Source organism: Acipenser ruthenus, chromosome 10 (assembly GCF_902713425.1).
Source record: "Acipenser ruthenus chromosome 10, fAciRut3.2 maternal haplotype, whole genome shotgun sequence".
NCBI classification, from domain to species: domain Eukaryota; kingdom Metazoa; phylum Chordata; class Actinopteri; order Acipenseriformes; family Acipenseridae; genus Acipenser; species Acipenser ruthenus.
The window spans coordinates 52663385-52689764 of NC_081198.1; the positions used below are offsets into that span (position 1 = coordinate 52663385).

The 26380-nt window shown below is 44.4% G+C and overlaps 1 protein-coding gene across 2 annotated transcripts in view; it reads right to left on the bottom strand.

Moving 5' to 3' along the window:
• The window catches only part of LOC117408099 (adenylate cyclase type 5-like), a 79040-nt gene extending 55732 nt beyond the window's left edge, over nt 1–23308 (bottom strand). For both annotated transcript variants that reach the window (XM_059032619.1, XM_059032618.1), the window contains exon 1: nt 20823–23308. In XM_059032619.1, coding sequence (XP_058888602.1) covers nt 20823–21854 — 1032 coding nt within the window. In that variant the 5' untranslated portion in view covers nt 21855–23308. The remainder of the gene's footprint in view (nt 1–20822) is intronic.
• Nucleotides 23309–26380: the final 3072 nt, after the last annotated feature.

The following is a 26380-nucleotide window of genomic DNA, read 5'->3' on the forward strand; positions in this document are numbered from 1 at the left end:
ACAGCATAGTCAAGAACTGCCACAAGAATTCACATGCAGGAGGCTCAATCACTGTGAAGTGAACTTATTACAGGACTCCCAGGTTATACTGACCTGGGAAAAGCTCAGTGCGATGCACATGGGAGTAAAATTAAATGGAGAACACATCTATCGATTTTTTAGTTTTTTGCTAATAAAACACAAACTGAAGACTCCGGTCTTGTCCTAGAACTAATATAATTCAAGGTCTCTTGTATAATCTCTTGTATAATGAGAGCCGCATGCACGGTATTAATCAAGGGATTATAGATGCACTGTACCCTACACCAGCAATGAGACACACAGCCACCTAATCAAGGGATTATAGATGCACTGTACCCTACACCAGCAATGAGACACACAGACACCTAACCAAGGGATTATAGATGCACTGTACCCTACACCAGCAATGAGACACACAGCCACCTGATCAAGGGATTATAGATGCACTGTACCCTACACCAGCAATGAGACACACAGCCACCTGATCAAGGGATTATAGATGCACTGTACCCTACACCAGCAATGAGACACACAGACACCTGATCAAGGGATTATAGATGCACTGTACCCTACACCAGCAATGAGACACACAGACACCTGATCAAGGGATTATAGATGCACTGTACCCTACACCAGCAATGAGACACACAGACACCTAATCAAGGGATTATAGATGCACTGTACCCTACACCAGCAATGAGACACACAGACACCTGATCAAGGGATTATAGATGCACTGTACCCTACACCAGCAATGAGACACACAGCCACCTGATCAAGGGATTATAGATGCACTGTACCCTACACCAGCAATGAGACACACAGCCACCTAATGAAGGGATTATAGATGCTGTACTCTATACCAGCAATGAGACACACTTTTATTACAGTGTGTATTTGTGGGCGATGCTATAAAGACAGACACGCACAAACACATTGATTTTGTACTGACTGAGTTTTCAATACAAGCTAATTGTCTTTGTGCCCTTGATGCTTGACGTGCTATTCTGTCAATTACTGACTGTGAGTCTCTGCTATCTATATATATATATATATATATGATCAGCACCTTCAACACATTAATTAGCAGTCCTTGCAGTCCTATTTACTACACAGACTTTATTACAGTGCTTTTCAGCACCCAGCAAAATGAACCTGATTAAAAGGTTTGATAATATATATAGTTGAATACTGTACATCGGTCCTGCACACTGTGTAATGTAATGAAGGGCTTCTCTTCTGATATTTCAAGATCCTTTATCCTTCATTCCGTTTTACACCTCATGTGAAAATGCATTTTTATAGTACGTTTTCAAATAAAACCTCATTTATGAAGTTACCCTTTCAGCACTGAAGAGAGTGAGACATGGTGTATGACAAGGTGTCACTTCCATTTCTATAGCACTCAATGGAAAGAAATGCAATACCTCAAGTTGAAAAGAACAGTTCTCAGAAATTAGACAAACGCTCCTAATTATCTTCGAATCATTCCTCTCATTGTATATTCTTTTTAGTACTAGTCAATGCAATGCTACATCAGGTCGCTGCATTGACTATGTAGGGTTCAGCAAAGCCAGGCCCACCCCTGTGCAATGCTGATCAAACAGAATGAGAGTGGGCTGGGTTTGCATGGTAACAGCACACTTGACTTGAAGCCTGGTATCTATTTTTAGAATCATTAGGTGCTTAATGTCTCTTCTGACTCTGAGCATTGATGGGTTACAGGTAGCGCAGACCAAGTGAATCTGTGCAGTATTGTGCCAGGGGGATGTAGCCAACTTGTTCAACAAAGACATTCAAAACACAAGAGTATTACTGGCATGACAGTGTCAGACACAATGGCTCCTAATTAATAGAGCCCCATAATGTTGTTATCCCATGTACATCATATTGCATGTACTCTCCTTCACTGCAATCTTCTCAAGTTGTGCACTGCCAGTATATCCTGCTGTCAGTGCTGAGACGTTCCTGGTCTCATATAGAATACGAAGACGTTTGTTGATTTGATTTTACACAGCATTGAATTTATAACATACAGTAGCATGCACCTGTACTTCCAGGGCAGTTTGATAGAATAATAAAAAGGTGCTCAATATGGCATGAGACTGCAGTGCACTGAGACCCTTCAGCAGTCTCTACTGTATTAAAATAAAAAGGTGCTCAATATGGCATGAGACTGCAGTGCACTGAGACCCTTCAGCAGTCTCTACTGTATTAAAATAGAAAAGGTGCTCAATATGGCATGAGACTGCAGTGCACTGAGACCCTTCAGCAGTCTCTACTGTATTAAAATAAAAAGGTGCTCAATATGGCATGAGACTGCAGTGCACTGAGACCCTTCAGCAGTCTCTACTGTAGTATCCAGAAAGATCAGGTAACACTTTAAAAAGTCAAGTAGAAAACCTTTTTGACTCATGTCTTCATTGGCTTTAGGAACAATTATGAACTACCAATAGTAAGAAAGTGTCTGCCAATTGAACTGGAACTGTACTGCAACTCCCCTTCGTACACCAAGTGACACTTCCCATTGAAGAGGACAAAGGGCTCCTATTAACCCAGCAGCATCACAGTGTGCCTGCATTAGGGTAATAATCACTAACACACTCCCATCACAGTGTGCCTGCATTAGGGAAATAATCACTAACTCACACTTTGGCTCATTCAATCCATTTTTAAATGATCATAGAATATAATTATAATGTTGGCATTAAAAATCAGTCCCAACATGTAATTTTCTTGTTAACAGTCGAGTGCATTCAGTCTTAACAGTGTATTGTGATGGTGGTGCCTCAGTAACAGTGTATTGTGATGGTGGTGTGCCTCAGTAACAGTGTGCCTCAGTAACAGTGTATTATGATGGTGGTGCCTCAGTAACAGTGTATTGTGATGGTGGTGCCTCAGTAACAGTGTATTGTGATGGTGGTGTGCCTCAGTAACAGTGTGCCTCAGTAACAGTGTATTGTGATGGTGGCGTGCCTCAGTAACAGTGTATTGTGATGGTGGCGTGCCTCAGTAACAGTGTATTGTGATGGTGGCGTGCCTCAGTAACAGTGTATTGTGATGGTGGCGTGCCTCAGTAACAGTGTATTATGATGGTGGCGTGCCTCAGTAACAGTGTATTGTGATGGTGGCGTGCCTCAGTAACAGTGTATTGTGATGGTGGTGTGCCTCAGTAACAGTGTATTGTGATGGTGGTGCCTCAGTAACAGTGTATTGTGATGGTGGCGTGCCTCAGTAACAGTGTATTGTGATGGTGGCGTGCCTCAGTAACAGTGTATTGTGATGGTGGTGTGCCTCAGTAACAGTGTATTGTGATGGTGGCGCCTCAGTAACAGTGTATTGTGATGGTGGTGCCTCAGTAACAGTGTATTGTGATGGTGGCGTGCCTCAGTAACAGTGTACTGTGATGGTGGTGCCTCAGTAACAGTGTACTGTGATGGTGGTGTGCCTCAGTAACAGTGTATTGTGATGGTGGTGTGCCTCAGTAACAGTGTATTGTGATGGTGGTGCCTCAGTAACAGTGTATTGTGATGGTGGCGTGCCTCAGTAACAGTGTACTGTGATGGTGGTGCCTCAGTAACAGTGTACTGTGATGGTGGCGTGCCTCAGTAACAGTGTATTGTGATGGTGGCGTGCCTCAGTAACAGTGTATTGTGATGGTGGCGTGCCTCAGTAACAGTGTATTGTGATGGTGGTGCCTCAGTAACAGTGTACTGTGATGGTGGTGTGCCTCAGTAACAGTGTATTGTGATGGTGGCATGCCTCAGTAACAGTGTACTGTGATGGTGGCGTGCCTCAGTAACAGTGTATTGTGATGGTGGCGTGCCTCAGTAACAGTGTATTGTGATGGTGGTGCCTCAGTAACAGTGTATTGTGATGGTGGCGTGCCTCAGTAACAGTGTACTGTGATGGTGGCGTGCCTCAGTAACAGTGTACTGTGATGGAGGTGTGCCTCAGTAACAGTGTATTGTGATGGTGGCGTGCCTCAGTAACAGTGTACTGTGATGGTGGTGCCTCAGTAACAGTGTACTGTGATGGTGGCGTGCCTCAGTAACAGTGTACTGTGATGGTGGCGTGCCTCAGTAACAGCAATGATAAATATGCCTGCTGGAGCAGACACACCACTCACTGAACAGCCAACCCACATGGAGCCGTGTCTGAAACAGGTATAAAAGGATTCCAAACATCAATATACTCCATGGGTTTATTTATTTAAAAGCAACCCCAAAGCATGCAAATAAAATGAATACAAATGTATTTTTTGGTTTAGACCAAGAACACCTCAGACATTCAAGGGTTAATAATCTTTAAATACAAACTTTAAAAGCCTCCCAATTCCAGCCGCTACTCGAAACCCGCAACTGAAAGGAAGAAGCCTGTTTAACTGCATCATTTACTGTACCACATTAATCCCAGGAGGCTAATGGTTCAATTCTATTTAAAACTCCTGGGTTCAGCACTCCCAGCTGGTTCTCCCACAGCCCTGCACACGGTACCCTCCTCCACACAGCACGACGCCGGGAAAGGAAAGAAGCGCAGACTCTCCTCCACACAGCACGACGTAGGGAAAGGAAAGGAGCGCAGACCCTCCTCCGCACAGCACGACGCAGGGAAAGGAAAGGAGCGCAGACCCTCCTCCGCACAGCACGACGCAGGGAAATGAAAGGAGCGCAGACCCTCCTCCGCACAGCACGACGCAGGGAAAGGAAAGGAGCGCAGACCCTCCACCGCACAGCACGACGCAGGGAAAGGAAAGGAGCGCAGACCCTCCTCCGCACAGCACGACGCAGGGAAAGGAAAGGAGCGCAGACCCTCCTCCGCACAGCACGACGCAGGGAAAGGAAAGGAGCGCAGACCCTCCTCCGCACAGCACGACGCACGGAAAGGAAAGGAGCGCAGACCCTCCTCCGCACAGCACGACGCACGGAAAGGAAAGGAGCGCAGACCCTCCTCCGCACAGCACGACGCACGGAAAGGAAAGGAGCGCAGACCCTCCTCCGCACAGCACGACGCAGGGAAAGGAAAGGAGGAGCTCAGGCCTGGAGAGGCAGGGATTCACAGGATTTCCAACATACTTCATTTTCAAAACAAATAGACTCACTGCTTCTTAATATATTGTAAAAGGATTGCACCTCACACGGGTTCGTTGCCCCTTTAAGAATACGACCCAGCACACAGAAATGGATTTTCTTGCGAAGTTGCGCTAATTTTTTAATAAACACAAAAATAAAACAAATACACAAAATAAACACATAGCTCCTCTTGGAGCACTAACTAACAAACGGGAACACCCTGACTAACACGGGACAGCTACGCTGTTTTCCCGTCCTTCCAAAACCTCAAACTTAAACACACTGGTTTGACACCGCACTTACTTTTTCTCTGGCTACTCGGAGACAGAGCACCTCTTCTGCCTCCTTCTACTCAGCAGCCTCGAGCAGACTGCCTGCTCTCCTTTTAAACCCCGCACCTGGGTCTAATTCCCCAATAACGCCCAGGTGCGGATGATTAATAATAAAACAATTAACAAATCAAATAAACAATAAAGCAATACAAAACTGTGCATTCTCACATGTTTTTCTTTCTTTTTCCTTTGCAGGGAGGTTTTAACTCCCTCCCTGCCGTCTCACAACCCGCTATATTACAATATCTTTGTTTTGACATTCTTAAGAGAGACGCTGAATGAGTGCAGAGGAAGGCTGACGTCTCAGTGCTTCCTCTGTGAATGAGTGCAGAGGAAGGCTGACGTCTCAGTGCTTCCTCTGTGAATGAGTGCAGAGGAAGGCTGACGTCTCAGTGCTTCCTCTGTGAAAGAGTGCAGAGGAAGGCTGACGTCTCAGTGCTTCCTCTGTGAATGAGTGCAGAGGAAGGCTGACGTCTCAGTGCTTCCTCTGTGAATGAGTGCAGAGGAAGGCTGACGTCTCAGTGCTTCCTCTGTGAATGAGTGCAGAGGAAGGCTGACGTCTCAGTGCTTCCTCTGTGAATGAGTGCAGAGGAAGGCTGACGTCTCAGTGCTTCCTCTGTGAATGAGTGCAGAGGAAGGCTGATGTCTCAGTGCTTCCTCTGTGAATGAGTGCAAATCCCATTGGGTATCAGGCCCTCAGCTGACGAGCGCTGAAATGCTTGCAGTGACTCACGCTGCATTCAAGTGCCTTGTGTCCTGTACAGGAGTTGCCATGGCAACATGCTCCCTTTCTGCCATGCAATCTCTGTGGCTCATTTAATGTGTGTGTGTGTGTGTGTGTGTTGGGGGCGTTACTGGAAATATTTTGCTGCTTCATGCAAATATGAAACCCTCTTTCTTTCAAATGAACATGCCTTACCTTAGAATCTCAAATGCCATCAGTTTAGGCAGGATTCAGATGCATTTATTTGCTTTTGATTGTGAAGGTGAGGTTTTCTTTTTTGCTTTTGGATTATATGAGTACTATTATTTTACATTATAATCCCAGAGCAACATCTTTCTAGCAAAATGCTGCAGACCTTGTTTAGTGTGGAACGATCCACGGAGTTGAGTATGTGCTCATCTTATTGGCACCAGCAATTTATCATAATGTTCCCTAAACAGAAAGAATACTGTACATAACATGACAAATCAACAATAATAACATGGAGTAAATAGCAGCTGAAATGTTGCTAACTATGACACACCACACTATTTAATCACTGCATCACTGACAAGAAGGTTTCTAAAGCACCATGCGACCAGGATCAGCTCTTTGGCCACATTCTATTAGAAACTGTTGCATGCGGATGCTCCCTAATGGGTGTTGCTATATTACTGCAAACATTCAAAGTGAGGCAGTGTTTGCAGAGCATGCTGCCGCTCTGGTAATACTAGTTTTATTGTGCAAATCTAGGATAATTAATACCACAACACTGGCTGGACATACCTTACAAACCTAGCAGTTAAAACATTCACTCAAGAGGCAGCAAACAAGGAAGAACTGAACCTAATTAGAAATAGAAAACTAGTATAAAAAGTCCAGTTGGTTAACATGGGAAAGTAGTTGCAAGACAATGCATTGCCTGAAGCCTGTGGGTCAGAGGATATCTAGCATTTAGGTGGCTTTCATGAAATGGATTTAGCTCTACTATACTGTATACTGTAAACCCACCAAGCTCTCTCCTCCTTTACATGGTGCTTCACTGGATCCGGTTATACTTTCATAATAATTCATACATGTCTTCAGATACCATAGTGAAATGCAGTCGTGGAAATGGGAGTTCAAGCGGGGGTCACTGTAACACAAAGGCAAGTATTACTAAGGGATCCTGAACCCTTCGGGCACCATTAAATGAAGAGCAGCTTTGAGGATTTAGTACGTTTCTGGACACTACACTACCAACAACAACAAGGGTGTGCGTTTCTTTGAGTTCCCCATCAGTCCTGCTGCAGACAGGGGCTGGGGGCCAGAACCATTCCGTTTTCACATGCATCTGCATCACAGTGAGAGAGCAGAGCCGTTCTCAGAGGCCACTCCCACTCGCAGTGGATCAATGAATCACAGCAGAGACACTCTCAGAGGCCACTCCCACTCGCAGTGGATCAATGAATCACAGCAGAGACACTCTCAGAGGCCACTCCCACTCACAGGTGATAAATGAATCCACCCTGACTGCACAGGGCAGTGTGCTGCTGCTCTCCACCCTGACTGCACAGGGCAGTGTGCTGCTGCTCTCCACCCTGACTGCACAGGGCAGTGTGCTGCTGCTCTCCACCCTGACTGCACAGGGCAGTGTGCTGCTGCTCTCCACCCTGACTGCGCAGAGCAGTGTGCTGCTGCTCTCCACCCTGACTGCACAGGGCAGTGTGCTGCTGCTCTCCACCCTGACTGCACAGGGCAGTGTGCTGCTGCTCTCCACCCTGACTACGCAGGGCAGTGTGCTGCTGCTCTCCACCCTGACTGCACAGGGCAGTGTGCTGCTGCTCTCCACCCTGACTGTGCAGGGCAGTGTGCTGCTGCTCTCCACCCTGACTGCGCAGGGCAGTGTGCTGCTGCTCTCCACCCTGACTGCGCAGAGCAGTGTGCTGCTGCCCTCCACCCTGACTGCGCAGGGCAGTGTGCTGCTGCTCTCCACCCTGACTACGCAGGGCAGTGTGCTGCTGCTCTCCACCCTGACTACGCAGGGCAGTGTGCTGCTGCTCTCCACCCTGACTACGCAGGGCAGTGTGCTGCTGCTCTCCACCCTGACTGCGCAGGGCAGTGTGCTGCTGCCCTCCACCCTGACTGCGCAGGGCAGTGTGCTGCTGCTCTCCACCCTGACTGCGCAGGGCAGTGTGCTGCTGCTCTCCACCCTGACTGCGCAGGGCAGTGTGCTGCTGCTCTCCACCCTGACTACGCAGGGCAGTGTGCTGCTGCTCTCCACCCTGACTACGCAGGGCAGTGTGCTGCTGCTCTCCACCCTGACTACGCAGGGTAGTGTGCTGCTGCTCTCCACCCTGACTACGCAGGGTAGTGTGCTGCTGCTCTCCACCCTGACTGCGCAGGGCAGTGTGCTGCTGCTCTCCACCCTGACTGTGCAGGGCAGTGTGCTGCTGCTCTCCACCCTGACTACGCAGGGCAGTGTGCTGCTGCTCTCCACCCTGACTGCACAGGGCAGTGTGCTGCTGCTCTCCACCCTGACTGTGCAGGGCAGTGTGCTGCTGCTCTCCACCCTGACTGCGCAGGGCAGTGTGCTGCTGCTCTCCACCCTGACTACGCAGGGCAGTGTGCTGCTGCTCTCCACCCTGACTGCGCAGGGCAGTGTGCTGCTGCTCTCCACCCTGACTGCACAGTTAGCACTGTTTGTTTCTGTTATTCTGTCCCCCTGTGGGTTAATAAATGTGCTTAAACTGCAGCTTCCTTGTCTCCGAGTCTCTTTCCTGCCGATAACATCTGGGGCCACAGCGCTATCTTGCCACAAGAACTTTATACTTCAATACAACCCAAAACGAAGATCTTCAGTTTCACCTTAGCTTCCTTAGCACCTAAACAAGCCAATCTATCAAAGTGTCTCTGAACTCTGGTCTGCACTTCACCTAGCGACGAACGACTAACTTCCAATCATGTTCAGATTCTTCCCAAGTCAAAGAGTTCCTGATTACGCTGCTCAGAACCATGCAGCGGCTCTCCATTAGCTCTCATTCAAAAGGCACAACTCAGTAGATCCAGTAAATTATGATAAAATGAATAAAGCAGAACAGAAAGAAAGCTCGGTTGTGTGCACAGTTACAGATTAACCTCCATTACTACACACACACCGTACACACACGCGCATGCACACACACACACGCACACATACACACACCGCGCACGCGCACACACACACACACACCACACACACACACACACATTGCACACGCACGCACACACACATACACACACCGCACACGCACATGCATGCGTGCGCACACACACACACACACACACACACTTTATGCAGCGTGGACCATAACAAGGCCATTATGCACAATATATATTTTACTCAGACAAGTAGGAAAATACACAGGAACCCAGAAGGATTCTTTGGAGTTCAATTCAAAAGAGATTACATTTTCTTTACAAAGCTCGGCATCATTTAGCTGTACATAAACGTCTCAACAAAGGTCTTCTGAAAGGGCTGCTACCGTATTCCTTCGAATTTAAGTCTTTAACCATTTTTTGGTTCTCAAAAATATTCTGCATCTTAAATGAGTATAGTTGTGCATGTATTAAAAATTGCGAACAAAAGATGAGACTACCAGAGTACACAAGCAGCAACGTGACTTACTGCCGAGAAAAGGTGAACAAAGACATCACTGTCCGAATACACAAACAGCAATGTGACTGACTGCCGAGAAAAGACGAACAAAGACATCAATGCCCGATCTCGAATCATCCATGACATACAGGCAGCCATTTTCAAAGAAGTGTCATTAACCTCCTGAGGAATTCATAGAAAATGTTTACAATTTCAGCGTTTCTAACAAACAGTACCAGTTTGGACAGATCGGACGCAAACTGCCTCCATATGTAGAACTGAGGTTGTATCTTTGTAAATGCATATTTATTTGATGTTGCATCTTAAATCCGAGGGCATCTTAAAATCGAAGGAATACGGTAGTTTTGAACGTCTATATTTAGTAACAAGCGCAGTCCTCAGTTTCAGTCAGAAATAACCTAAAGCTGCATTGAGTCTGTAATCTAGGGTCCCACAATCCCAGGGAACAGTGCAGATTACACAGCTAACAAGCTCTCCTGAAATATGTGATTTCACTGTTGGCTATTTGCATGATATTCTGTTGTTTTTTTTAACTGCCTTGGGCTGAATACTCAGGATGCTAGGAGGCCAGAATGAACAGTAATTGGCCAGAGCTTCCTCAGTGTGTTTGCTACTCCGAGTAGAATCCTAGAAAGAAGCTGAGAGCTCACATGCTGATTCATTGCGTGCCTCTCATGCAAGCCCCCTAACCACATGGTGACGTGTTCACCCAAGCAAGCCCCCTAACCACATGGTGACGTGTTCACCCAAGCCCCCTAACCACATGGTGACATGTTCACCCAAGCCCCCTAACCACATGGTGACGTGTTCACCCAAGCAGGGCCCCCTAACCACATGTTGACGTGTTCACCCAAGCCCCCTAACCACATGGTGACGTGTTCACCCAAGCAGGGCCCCCTAACCACATGTTGACGTGTTCACCCAAGCCCCCTAACCACATGGTGACGTGTTCACCCAAGCAAGCCCCCTAACCACATGGTGACGTGTTCACCCAACCAGGGCCCCTAACCACATGGTGACGTGTTCACCCAAGCAAGCCCCCTAACCACATGGTGACGTGTTCACCCAAGCCCCCTAACCACATGGTGACGTGTTCACCCAACCAGGTCCCCCTAACCACATGGTGACGTGTTCACCCAAGCCCCCTAACCACATGGTGACGTGTTCATCCAAGCCCCCTAACCACATGGTGACGTGTTCACCCAAGCAAGCCCCCTAACCACATGGTGACGTGTTCACCCAACCAGGGCCCCTAACCACATGGTGACGTGTTCACCCAAGCAAGCCCCCTAACCACATGGTGACGTGTTCACCCAACCAGGGCCCCTAACCACATGGTGACGTGTTCACCCAAGCCCCCTAACCACATGGTGACGTGTTCACCCAAGCAGGGCCCCCCACAGACTATTCCAGGAAAAGGAAGTGCAACATTCAAAATGCATTCAGCAGAAAAGCACTGACCTAAATGAAGTGATGCATGGCCGTAACTAGCTACTGTATGAGGACAGCAGTCTTGTCCTCAGATGTTTTTTTGTATCATAAATGGTGATGCTCATGTAGATATTCTGGTTTGCCTTGTAACTCAGTCTTGGAGGTTGAATAGTAAATAACAAGCAGTCATATAAATACTGCCAGCTTGACCCCTCAGCTTGACCCCTCAGCTTGACCTTGGTAGAATGTCAGCTCTGATTAAGGCCCTGGGTACAAACATGGGATTCAATCATTCTTTCGTTTTGTACAGAGTAGCATGCAAGTGTACTTGTATTCCCTTACAGCATCTTTTAAGTCGCCTAAAGAAAGGATTGCCTTGCTGTACACACACACAGTGTCATTCTGTTGACAATGAGATGGAGTTTTGCTGGTCATGCTTGATCTTACACAAAGCTTGTTTTACTGAATGACAGGCAGATGCTCCTTTATTTACTTCATAGTTCTACATTCAACAGTATACAGAAAATACATGAAGGAGTCCGAAAGGTCAGATTTCTGATATTTTACTTCAATCACATGGTATGACCATCAGAATATTTACAATATAAGTTTGTACACTATGACTGTACTGCAACTACATTATAAAGGAGATACCAAGAACGCTAGCAAATCACACAACTAGACAGACTAGACATCGTTCGAAGCGCCAGCTGCATGACAAGTATAAACCAGGATTTGTACGACTCAGTATTTTAAAAGAATGGAACAGGTGAGAGAGCACTGGGTTTGCACACTTCTGCTTGCAGCACTCAGAAATCTTGGTGGATATTTAGCCTGGGGGAGGGGTCAGGCAGCAGCCCAATGACACTCACTTGCAAAAGGCCACAAAAACAAGACTAACTTTTCAGAAGCTAATTAGCAGGGCAGTGGCCAGCTTTCCCTGTTGTTGTTGCTGGGAAGAATGAATAGGTGACAAGCATACGTGCATCGAGGGACCCTAAATCTCAAACTATCACATTTATTTCAAACCCTACTTCTTCTCATTTCTTACACCCATCTGGCAGGCTTAGGTATTACAGCAACGAAGGCTGGTAATCCCTGTTTGCATACATGAGGTTTAATCTGAAGGCTGGTAATCCCTGTTTGCATACATGAGGTTTAATCTGAAGTCTGGTAATCCCTGTTTGCATACATGAGGTTTAATCTGAAGGCTGGTAATCCCTGTTTGCATACATGAGGTTTAATCTGAAGGCTGGTAATCCCTGTTTGCATACATGAGGTTCAATCTGAAGTCTGGTAATCCCTGTTTGCATACATGAGGTTTAATCTGAAGGCTGGTAATCCCTGTTTGCATACATGAGGTTTAATCTGAAGGCTGATAATCCCTGTTTGCATACATGAGGTTCAATTTGAAGGCTGGTAATCCCTGTTTGCATACATGAGGTTTAATTTGAAGGCTGGTAATCCCTGTTTGCATACATGAGGTTCAATCTGAAGGCTGATAATCCCTGTTTGCATACATGAGGTTTAATATGGTCTCTTTCCCCGCTCGTACATACAGTACAGTATTTCCTGCTAACCTCTTGATTATCACTGTGCTCATAAATCATCCCCAATAACAGAAATAAAGCAGCACTTTAAAGAACATGAAATAACAGTAATACAATGCTGACCCATCGGTTGACAGTCCGGCAGATCCAGTGTGGATCCATTATAAAGATAGCACTGTGTTACTCTTCCGTGTTAGGATGAATTCAGCAGCACACAAATCTTGGGCTTGCCATGGATCCAATTTCAATGATGTATGAGTGTAACAATCAGTCCCGTTTTCATGGAATGGCCCTACAGTGGTGTCTCCCCCTCGGCCAGTTTCTATTGCAATGGGTTTGCATTACTGAACTATGGTATTCTGCAGCCCACACTGGTCCCTGTTTCTATTGCAATGGGTTTGCATTACTGAACTATGCTAGTCCCTGCCCAGGGGGGTTATTTTCAGAAGTAGAATAAAGATGAAAGTTGTCAGGACATGTGGAATGCCTCGTCGAATAAGTCTGTGCTAAAAATACACCAGCGAGCCTAAAAATAGCTTGCAGAAAACAGCAGTGGTGAAATCCATTTGGCTCCCCAATGTAATTGAAATCTGAATTTCTATGAATACCAGTGGTGAAAGGCATCCCCATTCACAGGGACAACATTCTCACTAGACTCTGTTCTTAATCAATGCTTGGATGAAATATCTAGCGATTTTAAATAATATTTTCTTTATTGAAAATCATTTCAATTCCACACATATTCTTGTTCGAGGAAACCAGTACAATGAGGGTGGAATTCTTTTTAAAACAGAATTAGCTAGATAGAGCACTATGGTCTCACTGTCGTTCATACATATTAATAGCGCTGTGTTGAGAAGGATCCAGATTCAAGACTGCGAGTATAGGAAGCTCATATTAATAGCACTGTGTTGAAAAGGATCCAGATTCAAGACAGTGAGTATAGGAAGCTTGCCAGAGTTGGGCACGTTACTGAAAAAAAGTAACTTATTACTCGCTATTCGTTTCGCCAGAAAAAGGTAATATAATGTCCTTACTTATTACTTAACAAAAAAGGTACCGGAGGGAGAAATTTTCATTTGCTTTAAGCCATCCCCTAGTACAGAAACATTACTATTTCATGTACAAAATACTCATGATATTTATTAATGTAGCGTTTCCCACGATCAAGTTCTGAACTTTAAAGTTCCAGAATATTGTTGCCAGTTTACTGCAGTACATTGTTCTATGTAGTACTACCATATAAAGGAGAGGAACATGCTTCCCTCCTCTGGATCACCGCTCTCTCACTCCCTCGCAGAACCACAGCAGTACTACCAGCAGTACCAGAGGCATGTAGAGGCATGTAGAGGCTAGAAGAAATACACTGAAGTACTCAAGCTCTGCTGCAGCGCAGAAAGAGCTCCGCTTTACTGGAATCACATTAGTGCAGCAGGATTACAGCAAGGAACTGTATCTTTGAAAAAAAAAGGATTTCAAATGAATATTGTACAAACAATAAAAAAGGATGCATTTTTAATAGACACCAAGAATAATTCATCTCTAATGTTCCTGTATTTATTTGCATTTCTCCTTTTCTACCGTTTCTGAGGATAGGTCCCCGGTTCAAATCCCACCTCTGCCACTGACTCATTGTGTGACCCTGAGCAAGTCACTTAACCTCCTTGTACTCCGTCTTTCGGATGAGATGTAATTGTAAGTGACTCTGCAGCTGATGCATAGTTCACACACCCTAGTCTCTGTAAGTCGCCTTGGATAAAGGCGTCTGCTAAATAAACAAATAAAAAATAATAATGAATAATAGTTGAACCAGTATCTCTCTTCTACAGTAGCATGTCCTTCATGCACATCTAAACAAACTAGACTAAGAAGACTGAACAAACTAAACGGCTTCTATTCAACAATTAGAAACTGCCAAGTACAGTAGAGACTCCCAAGAGATTTGAAAACACACACATGGCACATTTCAAATGAAGGTCATCTCTTTATTCTGCATCATGATGAAGCAAAAACATTGACCATTCTGCTGTATTTCTTCTTCTGCCTCATCAAGTTCCAAAAATCCATGTTTAATGGTTTGGGCTGCATTATTGTCCTGTTCAGTCACCCACGGTGCCTGTGAAAGACAGGGAAGCAGTGCTTGAAACCTCTAGGCTAGATCTGTACAGCTCTCTGTAAAGCTCTCCCACTGCAACACAGTGCACAGCCAGGAGCCCTCTCAAAATAATATATCAATCAATCAATCAATCAACATCTATTTTATATATTATTATTTATTTTCTTAGCCAATGCCCTTATCCAGGGCAACTTACAATTATTACAAGATATCACATTATTTTTACATACAATTACCCATTTATACAGTTGGGTTTTTATTGGAGCAATCTAGGTAAAGTACCTTGCTCAAGGGTACAGCAGCAGTGTCTCCCACCTGGGACTGAACCCACGACCCTCCGGTCAAGAGTCCAGAGCCCTAACCACTACTCCACACTGCTGCCCCCACTATATAGCGCAACCCTGAAACTGAAAGCACCCTGTCACAGTAGTCATTAAAAATTAAACTGTTTCTCAAATACAAATGCATATTCACTAGCCTTATGAGATGTAAGCATTCAATTTCAGTCAATAGTCACAGGCTTAAAATATTGGTGCTACAATACACTGCATTAGCAAACACAGCATGTTCCTCCCAACAACCTTATCACAGCATCACACCTTCTGGCATTACAAAATGAACACATGCTGTAGCTGCTCCCTGTAGATGTTCTAGGTAACATCAGCCTGTAGCTGCTCCCTGTAGATGTTCTAGGTAACAGCAGTCCCTGTAACAGCAGCCTGAAGCTGCTCGCTGTCGCTGTTCTAGGTAACAGCAGCCTGAAGCTGCTCCCTGTCGCTGTTCTAGGTAACAGCAGCCTGAAGCTGCTCCCTGTCGCTGTTCTAGGTAACAACAGCCTGAAGCTGCTCCCTGTAGATGTTCTAGGTAATAGCAGCTGCCACTTACATCACAAAGATGTCATGTGCCTGACTGTGTTGAGAATGTCCCAACTACTGGAGGAAGAAAAGTAGACATAGCCTTCACTCTCCTGCCTTGTGTTTCTACTTTATGGGGGGAAAAATGCCTTTAAAAATAAAATAGTTCCAACCAGGCACCGCTCTGTGATCTGAGCGACTGCAAGGCAAGTCAAAAATTGCTCAGATGCATTGCCAGCTTTGTAAAAAGGACAAAAACATGAAACTTGTATAGCGGTCCTTACGGAACAGCTGGCCTCTGAGCTACAGGAGTGTCATGATATTGCACACAGATTACCCCTGGGGTCCTTCTGACAAATCATAACCCCAGAAAACAGCCTCAGCTCCAATTGAGACTATAAAGCAATTCTGTAAATTTGACACAATATACGGCAACGAGCAGTCCTTGTATTAAACATCGGGTTCTAATTTTGTATTGGCTTATAATACTTTGATTGGTGTACTGATTGGTGTACTGACCTTTATTTACTGAAATATCTTCTTATGTACTGCACTGCGCTTTCCTAACAGGATATGTGGCTATTTCCTGGACCTGGATAAGCAGGATATAAAACTATAGATTTGTTGTTTCTGACTAAATTGCCACACACACACACACACACAAACACACACAGTGCTACACGTACACTTTTATTTTGATTTCTGAAATCCAGGATAATCTGGTGTGTGTGTGTGTGTGCTGTGAAAGCAGCACACACACACACACACACACACACACAAACACACACACCAGGTTACCCAGGTTATAAAGTGCTGTGAAAGCAGCTCTCAATACTGTACAGTATATGAGCAGGTTCAGGACCAGTGACATCCCCATTTCAAGTTCCAAGTCGTATGGTGACTGTAGTTTTGTTTGAAGAAAATGTTCAAACGTGAAACTAACATGAGAGAACAAATATTTTTCTTTCCACCCTGAAAAAAGCACAAACTGAGTCCCCACTAGCATATAGTTTATATTAGCGTGGAAATGTTCAGTGGTTTATTTTCACACACTAACAAATAACAAGGAACAATATGACTATTAACATGGTTTCTTGATACAGAAAGCATATTGCCTTGTTCTGTACAGCACTGTGCTTGGTTCCATTACAGAAAGCATATTGCCTTGTTCTGTACAGCACTGTGCTTGGTTCTTCCATTCTAGCTTGTTGTTTAATTGAACCAATTCAACTCCCATCCAGACCCTGAAGTAGTTCATTATTGAAATGTAGCTTTTAAAATGAGACTGTCTTGCTCATTGTAAACGGAACACACAATACAGGTGTATGTGTGCAGCGTCACCCAGGAGCAGAGGAACACACCAGGTGCTTTACACATACTCTACAGCCAACGTGCACTTTCAGCATATTTTTTATTATAGTTTCTATAGTCATTAAAACAAAAATAAATACATATAAGAAAAAACAGAAGACAGTTCCCATAGCAGGTCCTGAAAATTGCACCGGACGTCATACAGCTGATTAAGATAACAGCCTCTAGTGAGTGTGCCCGATTTCTATTCACAATCCTACAGTACCCTCGAATAACAAACAAACGCCCAACACGCTGTTTTAAGGGGAAGATGAACCTTATTAAATCACACATTAAACTGGCAGCTTTCAGGGACACTTTTGACCTTTTTACTACCCAAAGGGCTAGAGCTCTTCAGAGCGTTGCACAGCGTACACTGCAACTTCATTTATGCTTTATTTTGAAGGGCGATTTAAAGAAAACTGTGCCACAGCTCTGAACTACACATGGATCCAAACCGGGTTAGGCTGTTACAGTTTACTTGACTGTATCTGAAACTCATTTGAGTAAACTGGATGTTCTGTACTGAACAAGTCAGCCTGACATGTATTCAAGGATAATAACTGGAGGGCACATAAGGACCTTTTTATTTTATTGTGTTACATGTTCCCATGTGTTGCTACAACTGTTTATATAAGGTGTGTATTGTTTTATTTATTTATTTTTTTTACATTTTACATGACCACTTTTTAAAACTTTTAAATTGCATTCCCTGCCTCAAGATGCTTCCCATGTAACCGCATGGACCCCTCAGAACTACATTTCCCATCATTCTCCTGCTCACTGGTAAATCCATCTGTGTTACATATGTGAGCAGGAGGATGGTGGGAAATGTAGTTCTGAGAGGTCCATGAGGGTACATGGGAACATGTAACAATAAAATAAAAAGGTCCTTATGTACCCTTTAACTTGTTTGAAACAGCTTGGACAGCGTGGGCCTCACTATCTACCCCACAGATAGGTATAACTTCAGATCACCAACTGGTAGGCAACTTGCTTTAATCAAGGTTTGAAAAAAAGAAATGCCCCTCTTGTTAGCACAAGCAAATATACATGAGCACCGGTCCCAACTTCTTTTGAGGTTTCGTTGGATTTTGTAAACTGAGATAAATGCAGATATATCAGCATGCTCAACTGCAACTTTCAGATAATTGTTCTTATGATACTGCACTTAACATAATTAAGGCCAAGATATTCCATTAGCATTTCTTATTAAGTGTCATTCGCTCAACCAGTCCCTGATTCCTATGGGGCAAAAGGTATTTTGAACTTGTAAAGCAGACTATTGCAAGAAAGTATGAGGATCCTGGAGTGGGCTGTAATTCTAAAGGGACATGAATAGCTTTGATGAAAACAGAACTTGAATGTGGGAATGTGTGCTGGGATTGGAACTGCAGGGGCTTCATTACGAGTGCATATTTACTTCTAGTGGGAGTTCATGGAGATTACAGCGCACATACTTTCATTCCCAGTCCCTGCAAGGCTGTCTTCCCTTTTATTTGCCAAACAAAACCCAGCCCCATTGTGTTTCAAAGTGAAAGCTTTGTCAAACTGAATTCTTTAATTATTGTGGTGGCATTTTTATTGCCAGCAAATAAGGGATTTACGATTGATTTGTGCTACATTATTATTATTATTATTATTATTATTATTATTATTATTATTTATTAGCAGACACCCTTATCCAGGGCGACTTACAATTGTTACAAGATATCACATTATTATTTTTTTACATACAATTACATTATTTTTTACACATTATTTTTATTTACAATTACCCATTTATACAGTTGGGTTCTTACTGGAGCAATCTGGGTAAAGTACCTTGCTCAAGGGTACAGCAGCAGTGTCACCCACCTGGGATTGAACCCAGGTTTACAACAGGGACACACAACCTGCGGCCTGTTTATCGTCTGACTGCGGCCCAGTGTATTCATTCCAGTCACAGAGGCCGCCGCTGCGCTTCACGCGAACACAGTCACAGAGCCCGCCGCTGCGCTTCACGCGAACACAGTCACAGAGCCCGCCGCTGCGCTTCACGCGAACACAGTCACAGAGCCCGCCGCTGCGCTTCACGCGAACACAGTCACAGAGCCCGCCGCTGCGCTTCACGCGAACACAGTCACAGAGCCCGCCGCTGCGCTTCACGCGAACACAGTCACAGAGCCCGCCGCTGCGCTTCACGCGAACACAGTCACAGAGTCCGCCGCTGCGCTTCACGCGAACACAGTCACAGAGGCCGCCGCTGCGCTTCACGCGAACACAGTCACAGAGGCCGTTGCTGCGCTTCACGCGAACAGTTCTATAAGCCTTCTTTTTGCAGGTTAGGATGAAGGCTACTAGCGCCGCCCTGCAGGTCCAGTGTGCCTAACAACGAACATTAAAAGAACATAAACAACCAATCACAGAACTCTCACACACACAAAGAACATGCCACAGTTCTGACTGACAGCTCTCAGCTGTCAGTCTCACACTCAGCAACACAACACAGACGTTCAGTGTTAAAATATCTTGTCTTTAAGCCAGGATTTGCATATCACAGGACAGTAGAAATGAGTAAAATCTATATATTATTATTATTATTATTATTATTCATTTCTTAGCAGACGCCCTTATCCAGGGCGACTTACAATTGTTACAAGATATCACATTATACATTATTTCACATTATACAGTTATCACATTATTTTTTTACATACAATTGCCCATTTATACAGTTGGGTTTTTGCTGGAGCAATCTAGGTAAAGTACCTTGCTCAAGGGTACAACAGCAGTGTCCCCCACTGGGGATTGAACCCACAACCCTCCGGTCAAGAGTCCAGTGCCCTAACCACTACTCCACACTGCTATACCGCATGTAGAAGTGGGTAAACGCTATATTGCCCAAATTAAAAGTGGGTAAACGCTGTTTACCTGTGTATGCTCTCGACTACACCACTGTTTCTAACATATAAATAGATACTGAAACCCCCCATAGCTTACAAGTTATCCAGAATCCAGGTTCAGGTACAGCACACCCAGGCGTAACACCTGTAAAATCATTGCGATTCATACCAACCAGGGGGAATTTCTAATTAGCCATAAGTGAAACATAACCCAGGCTCATCAGGTCCCCTTGGAATTTCAAGACTAATTAAACCACTTTGGAGGAATGTTCCCTTGCTGTGTTTTTTTGTTATCAATGTTCTGAAAGAAGATAAAACAACAAAACATCCACTACGCTACAGAAGCACTCCTGGAAATGCACCTGTGTTATAATTTATTAATATGAAGTAGTGGGAAGCAATTAGCAGAAAAGGTCAACAGTTCTGTTTGACACCTCCGGTTCTGTAGGAATGAAGGATGCATGACACTGCTCTCCCAAACTGCTTTCAGTGGAGGAAATGTCAGCAGTCTGTCACACGCGCGCCTATAGAGTGTACTCAATACAGAGTCATTTATTGTACACAAGCTACTAGAGTTATTAAAAATGTAAATGTGCCATACATACAGTAAAATAAAGATCTCCAGTCAACTGCAAACAGGCTGCTAATCAACCTTGAATTCTTTAAACTGTTGTGTCTAATTTTACCTTCTTATGTAAACCATTTTGTTTGAAAATTTGAAGTTTAACAACAGCATGTGAATTTAGTAGCTGACAGCACAGCAAATTAAAGAGCAAAACCTTTCCCTCACATTAAAAAAAAACAAAGGACTGCAATGATCTAAAGGTGACAGTCACATATGATTTGTGTCAAGTTGCAAAGATATTCTTACCTGTTTCCATAGAAAGCTGTCCACTTCGTTTAACTTCCAAGAGATGGTCAGGTGTACAGCTGACAGAATAACTCCACTCATGACCGCAGCCCGCATTCTGATCGGCAGCAGCGTGTAGATGATGTAAATGAAGAAGACAGTCCACCATATCCCCTCCGAGGCACTTCTGGGCTCCACCAGCAAAACCGCAATGATCTGCACCACAATGACAACCAAGATGACCAGGTAACAGATGATCCACATGTGGTCCTGGTGGAACCCATTCCTGTTACATATGATCATGAGCACAATGATGAGCGCAATGGCAACAGTGAAGACGACCACATAGGGCAGCTTGTAACCGCCCCCTGCACAGTGGAAGCCCAGCATCACTGTGCACAGCACCACCAAGACGCTCATGAGCATGGTCAGGCTGCTCTGGTTGAGCCTGAAGAAGTAACGCTGGTACAACCTCTCCAGCTTCACTGAAGGAAACTTCTTGGATCTGAAGATCTGCAACACGCTGCTGCAACACTGAGCCATGGAGAAGTGCACTTCCTGACCCTGCTCCTCAGCTCCGCTCTTCACTCTCCTCTCCTCCAGCCCGAGCTCCACAGACTTGGCTCTCAGCTCCTCACTCTTCCCTCTCCTCTCCTCCAGCCCGAGCTCCACAGACTTGGCTCTCAGCTCCTCACTCTTCCCTCTCCTCTCCTCCAGCCCGAGCTCCACAGACTTGCCTCTCAGCTCCCCATCCTGCTTTGGGGCTGCTGTGTTGTTGTTGCGGCCCTCCTCTCCATTGTCTTGCCACGCACACTTGGACCTGAAGCTGACTCGGCTCACAGTGCTTGTGGTCCTTCCCGGCTGCTGCTCCAAATCCTCTTCTAACCTCCACCTGCTGCTGGACCTGGTGGTTTTCTTGGCAGCTGATTTAGTGGAGTAAGGACACCCATTGGCTCTGGAGTGGGAGTCGCTCCAAGCAGAGCGATGTTCAGTCCCACCCCGAGGTCCAGGGGCAGTTAACCCCGGAGGGCTCACGCTATTGGATCGGGACATATCCGAGATACACACCCAGCTTGAAATGGCGAGAGACTGATATTCAATTGTTTATTTAATTATTGAGCCAAAACAAAGCAGTGAGAATCCATTCCTTCAGCACGGTGTTAGTGATACAGCTGGGCTCCACAGCCGCTATCCATTTAGTCTTTATGTTGAAAATATTACAAAATAATAAAATAATAATGCTCAACTTTCTATAACAATTTCTTTTAAGGAGTTCAGTAATCTTCCAGACAAATATTTAAAGTTTGTGTCTTTACTTAAACTATTTAACCATGGAAGTTTGTACCGTTCAATACTCACCAGAGCATTTCAAACAGAAATAAAACACATTTCTACTGTTAAAAGTTTCTGGGGGATAAATAGGTATTTCTAAAAAATAATTTTAAGCTCATTGGGGAAATATCTGATCATTAAGCATTTTTTTAAAAAGTCTTAAATTATAAATCAGTTACACTGTAAGGTTCTGCTAGTTAACTCTACTGTATCTTACCGAGAAGATATTTGTATAAATAATACATTTAAAAAAAAAAAAGCTCAAAATGCAAATAGTGCAGCTTTAAAATCAAATCAAATCAAATTGTGATACTGAATTCCCTTTTCATCCAGTATCTGACACTTGCGGACTGAGCGGTGAATCTGCTCAAAGGCATCCTCTCAAGCGCAAGGTGTCCTGCAGCTGGACTGCGAATATAAAAATATCAATCCTGTTTTCAGTTGAGTGGTCGGTGAAACAAAATCACCAATCGTCAGCTAAACTGAAGCCAGGTCAAACTGCAGCGACAGCGCTTCGGATGTGGCTCCCCATTCATTTCAATGAAGGTTTGTTTGCTTTAAAATAAAACGAAGTGTCCATGAACACGAAGCACAGCGTCACCTTGGCTCGTGGTGGTCTTGCCCTTCTCGTCATCGCCCCCTTGCTTACCCACTCACTGCGGCTGCACACCTGAGCTGGCACCTTTCACGGGACAAGGTTTCCTACATTTTGTATAAAGCTGAAATCTATCAAATCTCAACGAGCTTCATTTAGCTATTGTTTTGTTGTTGTTCCTTCCGCAAGGACCTGCTTTAACACAGAACGTCTTCCAAATTAAGAATGCTTTTGCGATTGAAAATAAAATGATGATGCGTCTGTGTTGTCAGTAAATAAAACCCCGGGAGATCAATAATCGTGTTCGTGTACAGCATACTGTATATCCTTTATAACATTTCAGGCAGTTGAGATTTGTATTTATCCACAGTAAATCATGCAGCAAAGATCTCCCCGTTCCGTTCTGTTGCATTGGAGCTGTTGTTTTTCATTCAGCATATGGCAGGTCTCTCCGGTATAGAAATGAAACTGAATGACTTGACTGTGTAACCTGTGTTTGTAGCGCAGCGCCCTGTACCCTGGACATCACGGATGCATATACACTGTATCGATTCCGCATCCCTATTCAGCTGCTCTTTGTACTCCCATTCAACCAAATTTGATTCGATAGCCCTGCCTCTATCTGCTGTTATTGGGTGCTCAGTGAGCGTAACTTTTCACTCTTGAAATTTCATTGGTCTAAGAGCCTGTCAAAAACTGGGGAGCTTCAGCGCATAGAGCGGTTTTTTTTTCTAAATGGAAGGGGCTAGTCAAACAGACGGATTTTTGGAGCGAGGTTTTTGTTTTATGAACCCCTTATGTGCCAGTTGGACAGTCACAAGGAGATTTAGGGCCAGTTTTACAAAGCACTGCTAGCACTTAGCAGGCTGCAACTAGCAAGCCAGGGGCTTAGCTAGGAATAGATTTTTACCGAGGCAAAAATCGAATTTCTGTCTAAAAAAAAACCTCCTGCATCTCCTGTATATGTTACGAAGGTGAAAGTTATCTTAAAGCCTGGAGATTGTTAATACAAACTGCAAAGCAATATAATACAATACAAATGGTCTCACAGCAAAACCACACCAACCTAAAATTACCCTATTCACAGAAGTGATATTAAAAAGGACAATGTTATACACTTTATTACTATAAAATGAGACTTAGTGGAATGACATTTGAGTTTGTTATAAACGTGCCATGCTTTAAAATTACTTGTATTGCACATTTTGTATTATTTATTTCAAGAATAAGAATGATATCTCCTTGTAAACTGGTCCTACTGGTCCTACTTCGGACAGAGAATGTTCAATGTTGACACAACTTTACCCGCCTGAATTTTTCAGTAAAATCTACAGTACCGAACTGTCCATTAAATAATATACTGGACTACTCGCTGCTCCAGGGGTTTTACTAATTAGAATTAGAAAAATTGGTAAAAAGGGGACAAATAGACTGTTGTTAATAGTATAAGGCCTAGTTTTCAGGATCTAAACCCTGGCAGTATCCACCGGATGGAGACAGGGAGCTTGCTTGCAGTACTGGCAGTATCCACCGGATGGAGACAGGGAGCTTGCTTGCAGTACTGGCGGTATCCACCGGATGGAGACAGGGAGCTTGCTTGCAGTACTGGCGGTATCCACCGGATGGAGACAGGGAGCTTGCTTGCAGTACTGGCAGTATCCACCGGATGGAGACAGGGAGCTTGCTTGCAGTACTGGCAGTATCCACTGGATGGGGACAGGGAGCTTGCCTGCAGTACCTGATATTATCCACTAGAGGGGGGACAGTGTGCTCTTGCAGTACCTGGCAGCATCCACCCGAGGGAGACAGTGAGCTTACCTGAATTACCTGAGAGTATCCACTAGAGGGGGAGAGTGAGCTTGCTTGCAGTACCTGACATTATCCACTAGAGGGCGACAGTGTGCTCGCTTGCGGTACTTGGCAGCATCCACTGGAGGGAGACAGTGAGCTTGCTTGCAGTACTGGCAGTATCCACTGGATGGAGACAGTGAGCTTGTCTGCATTACTGGCAGTATCCACCGGATGGAGACAGGGAGCTTGCTTGCAGTACTGGCAGTATCCACTGGATAGAGACAGTGAACTTGCTTGCAGTACTGGCGATATCCAATGGATGGAGACAGTGAGCTTGCCTGCAGTACTGGCAATATCCAATGGATGGAGACAGTGAGCTTGCCGGCAGTACTGGCAGTATCCAATGGATGGAGACAGTGAGCTTGCTTGCAGTACTGGCAGTATCCACTGGATGGAGACAGTGAGCTTGAGACCAGCAGTATCCTTAAAGAGTTTTAACATTGAAATTGTGTTTCACTTGAATTAAGTGTTTTGATCTCTATGAGACATTCTCTGTGTTAATGTTATTCTCTCATCTCTCTAAGCGTTCAATCCCGTCCCCATTGTCTAAAACAAAGAAGTGTACATTGCATTTCAGTCACTGCGTGTAAACTGGAGCATGTGAAGTGTCCTGTCTCTAACTCCGTTGAGTTCACACAAACTGTTTTCAAATGACAAAAATGTTATTTTAAAAAACCCTCTCTGTGAAGTACTGACAGGAACATTTCTTTGTGTTGAAGTTCAGGCAATTCCATCAACTACACTCAAATTCAAATGTTTAGTGACTTCAAAACAGTACACGCGTCTAAATTCAGATTCCAAAATACGTTTTAAAATAAGTGTTTCAGTCATGTGATCGAGTGGTTGCCATGGTGCCATTACGGCTCCAGACAGACAGCCTCAGCCGGGAGTGTTTAGATGTAACTGCGGAGCCAAAGCGCAGGCAAGCAGCCATGGAGGCACACTGCTCCCTCCCGTGGACACACACCGGTACTACAGCCAGAGAGAATATAGAGTTGGGAGTCGTCTAACAACACTGCAGCTGAACTAATTACCGTTTATTATTATTATTATTATTATTATTATTATTATTATTATTATTATTATTAATAATAATATATTTTGTAGGAAGTTTTTGTGATTTATGAGTTAGTAGTTTACAAACGAGAGGAGGCCATTCAGCCCATCTAGTAGTATGAGGCTGTGTAAGGCGTCTCATATTGTTAGCAGAACAATGTCATTTTTCACAGTTTCTGCCACTCAGCTTTCACAGGCAGTTTTCCTTCCCAAATTAAAACCATTTACAGTGAAAACAATGAACGCTATCTTCACAAACAGCGACACACGGGCCAATCGGGGTGGTGACGTCACAAAGGTGTTGAGTCATGGAGCGGCCGCCACTAAGGCCTCCAGTGGACGCGCACCAGTACTGCAGTCGGGAGTCACTGGAAGATTATTTGATGTATTCTTTACCGATGGTGCCACCTCGTGGAGAGAAAGTGGAACTGTTACATCAAGCCCTGAACAATCTGATTGGATAAAACAAGTTACAAAAGTACATGACTCCTGATTGGCGCACTCAGTTAGCAAATTAAAGCTTACAAACGCGTTATCTAATTTGCATAGACCCTATGGCTGTCCAGCGTGCGCACCTGTTTTTAAAAATATTATATTTTCATGTCTCTAGTCAAGAATTGTTTTACTATCAGTCATATTCTAAAACAGGCAGTTACGAAATAGCCAAACAAAATAACGATTTTAAACCGAAACTTGCCTGAAAGAAGGAATTATAGTCCTCTTTTATAGCGATTTTAAATGTATC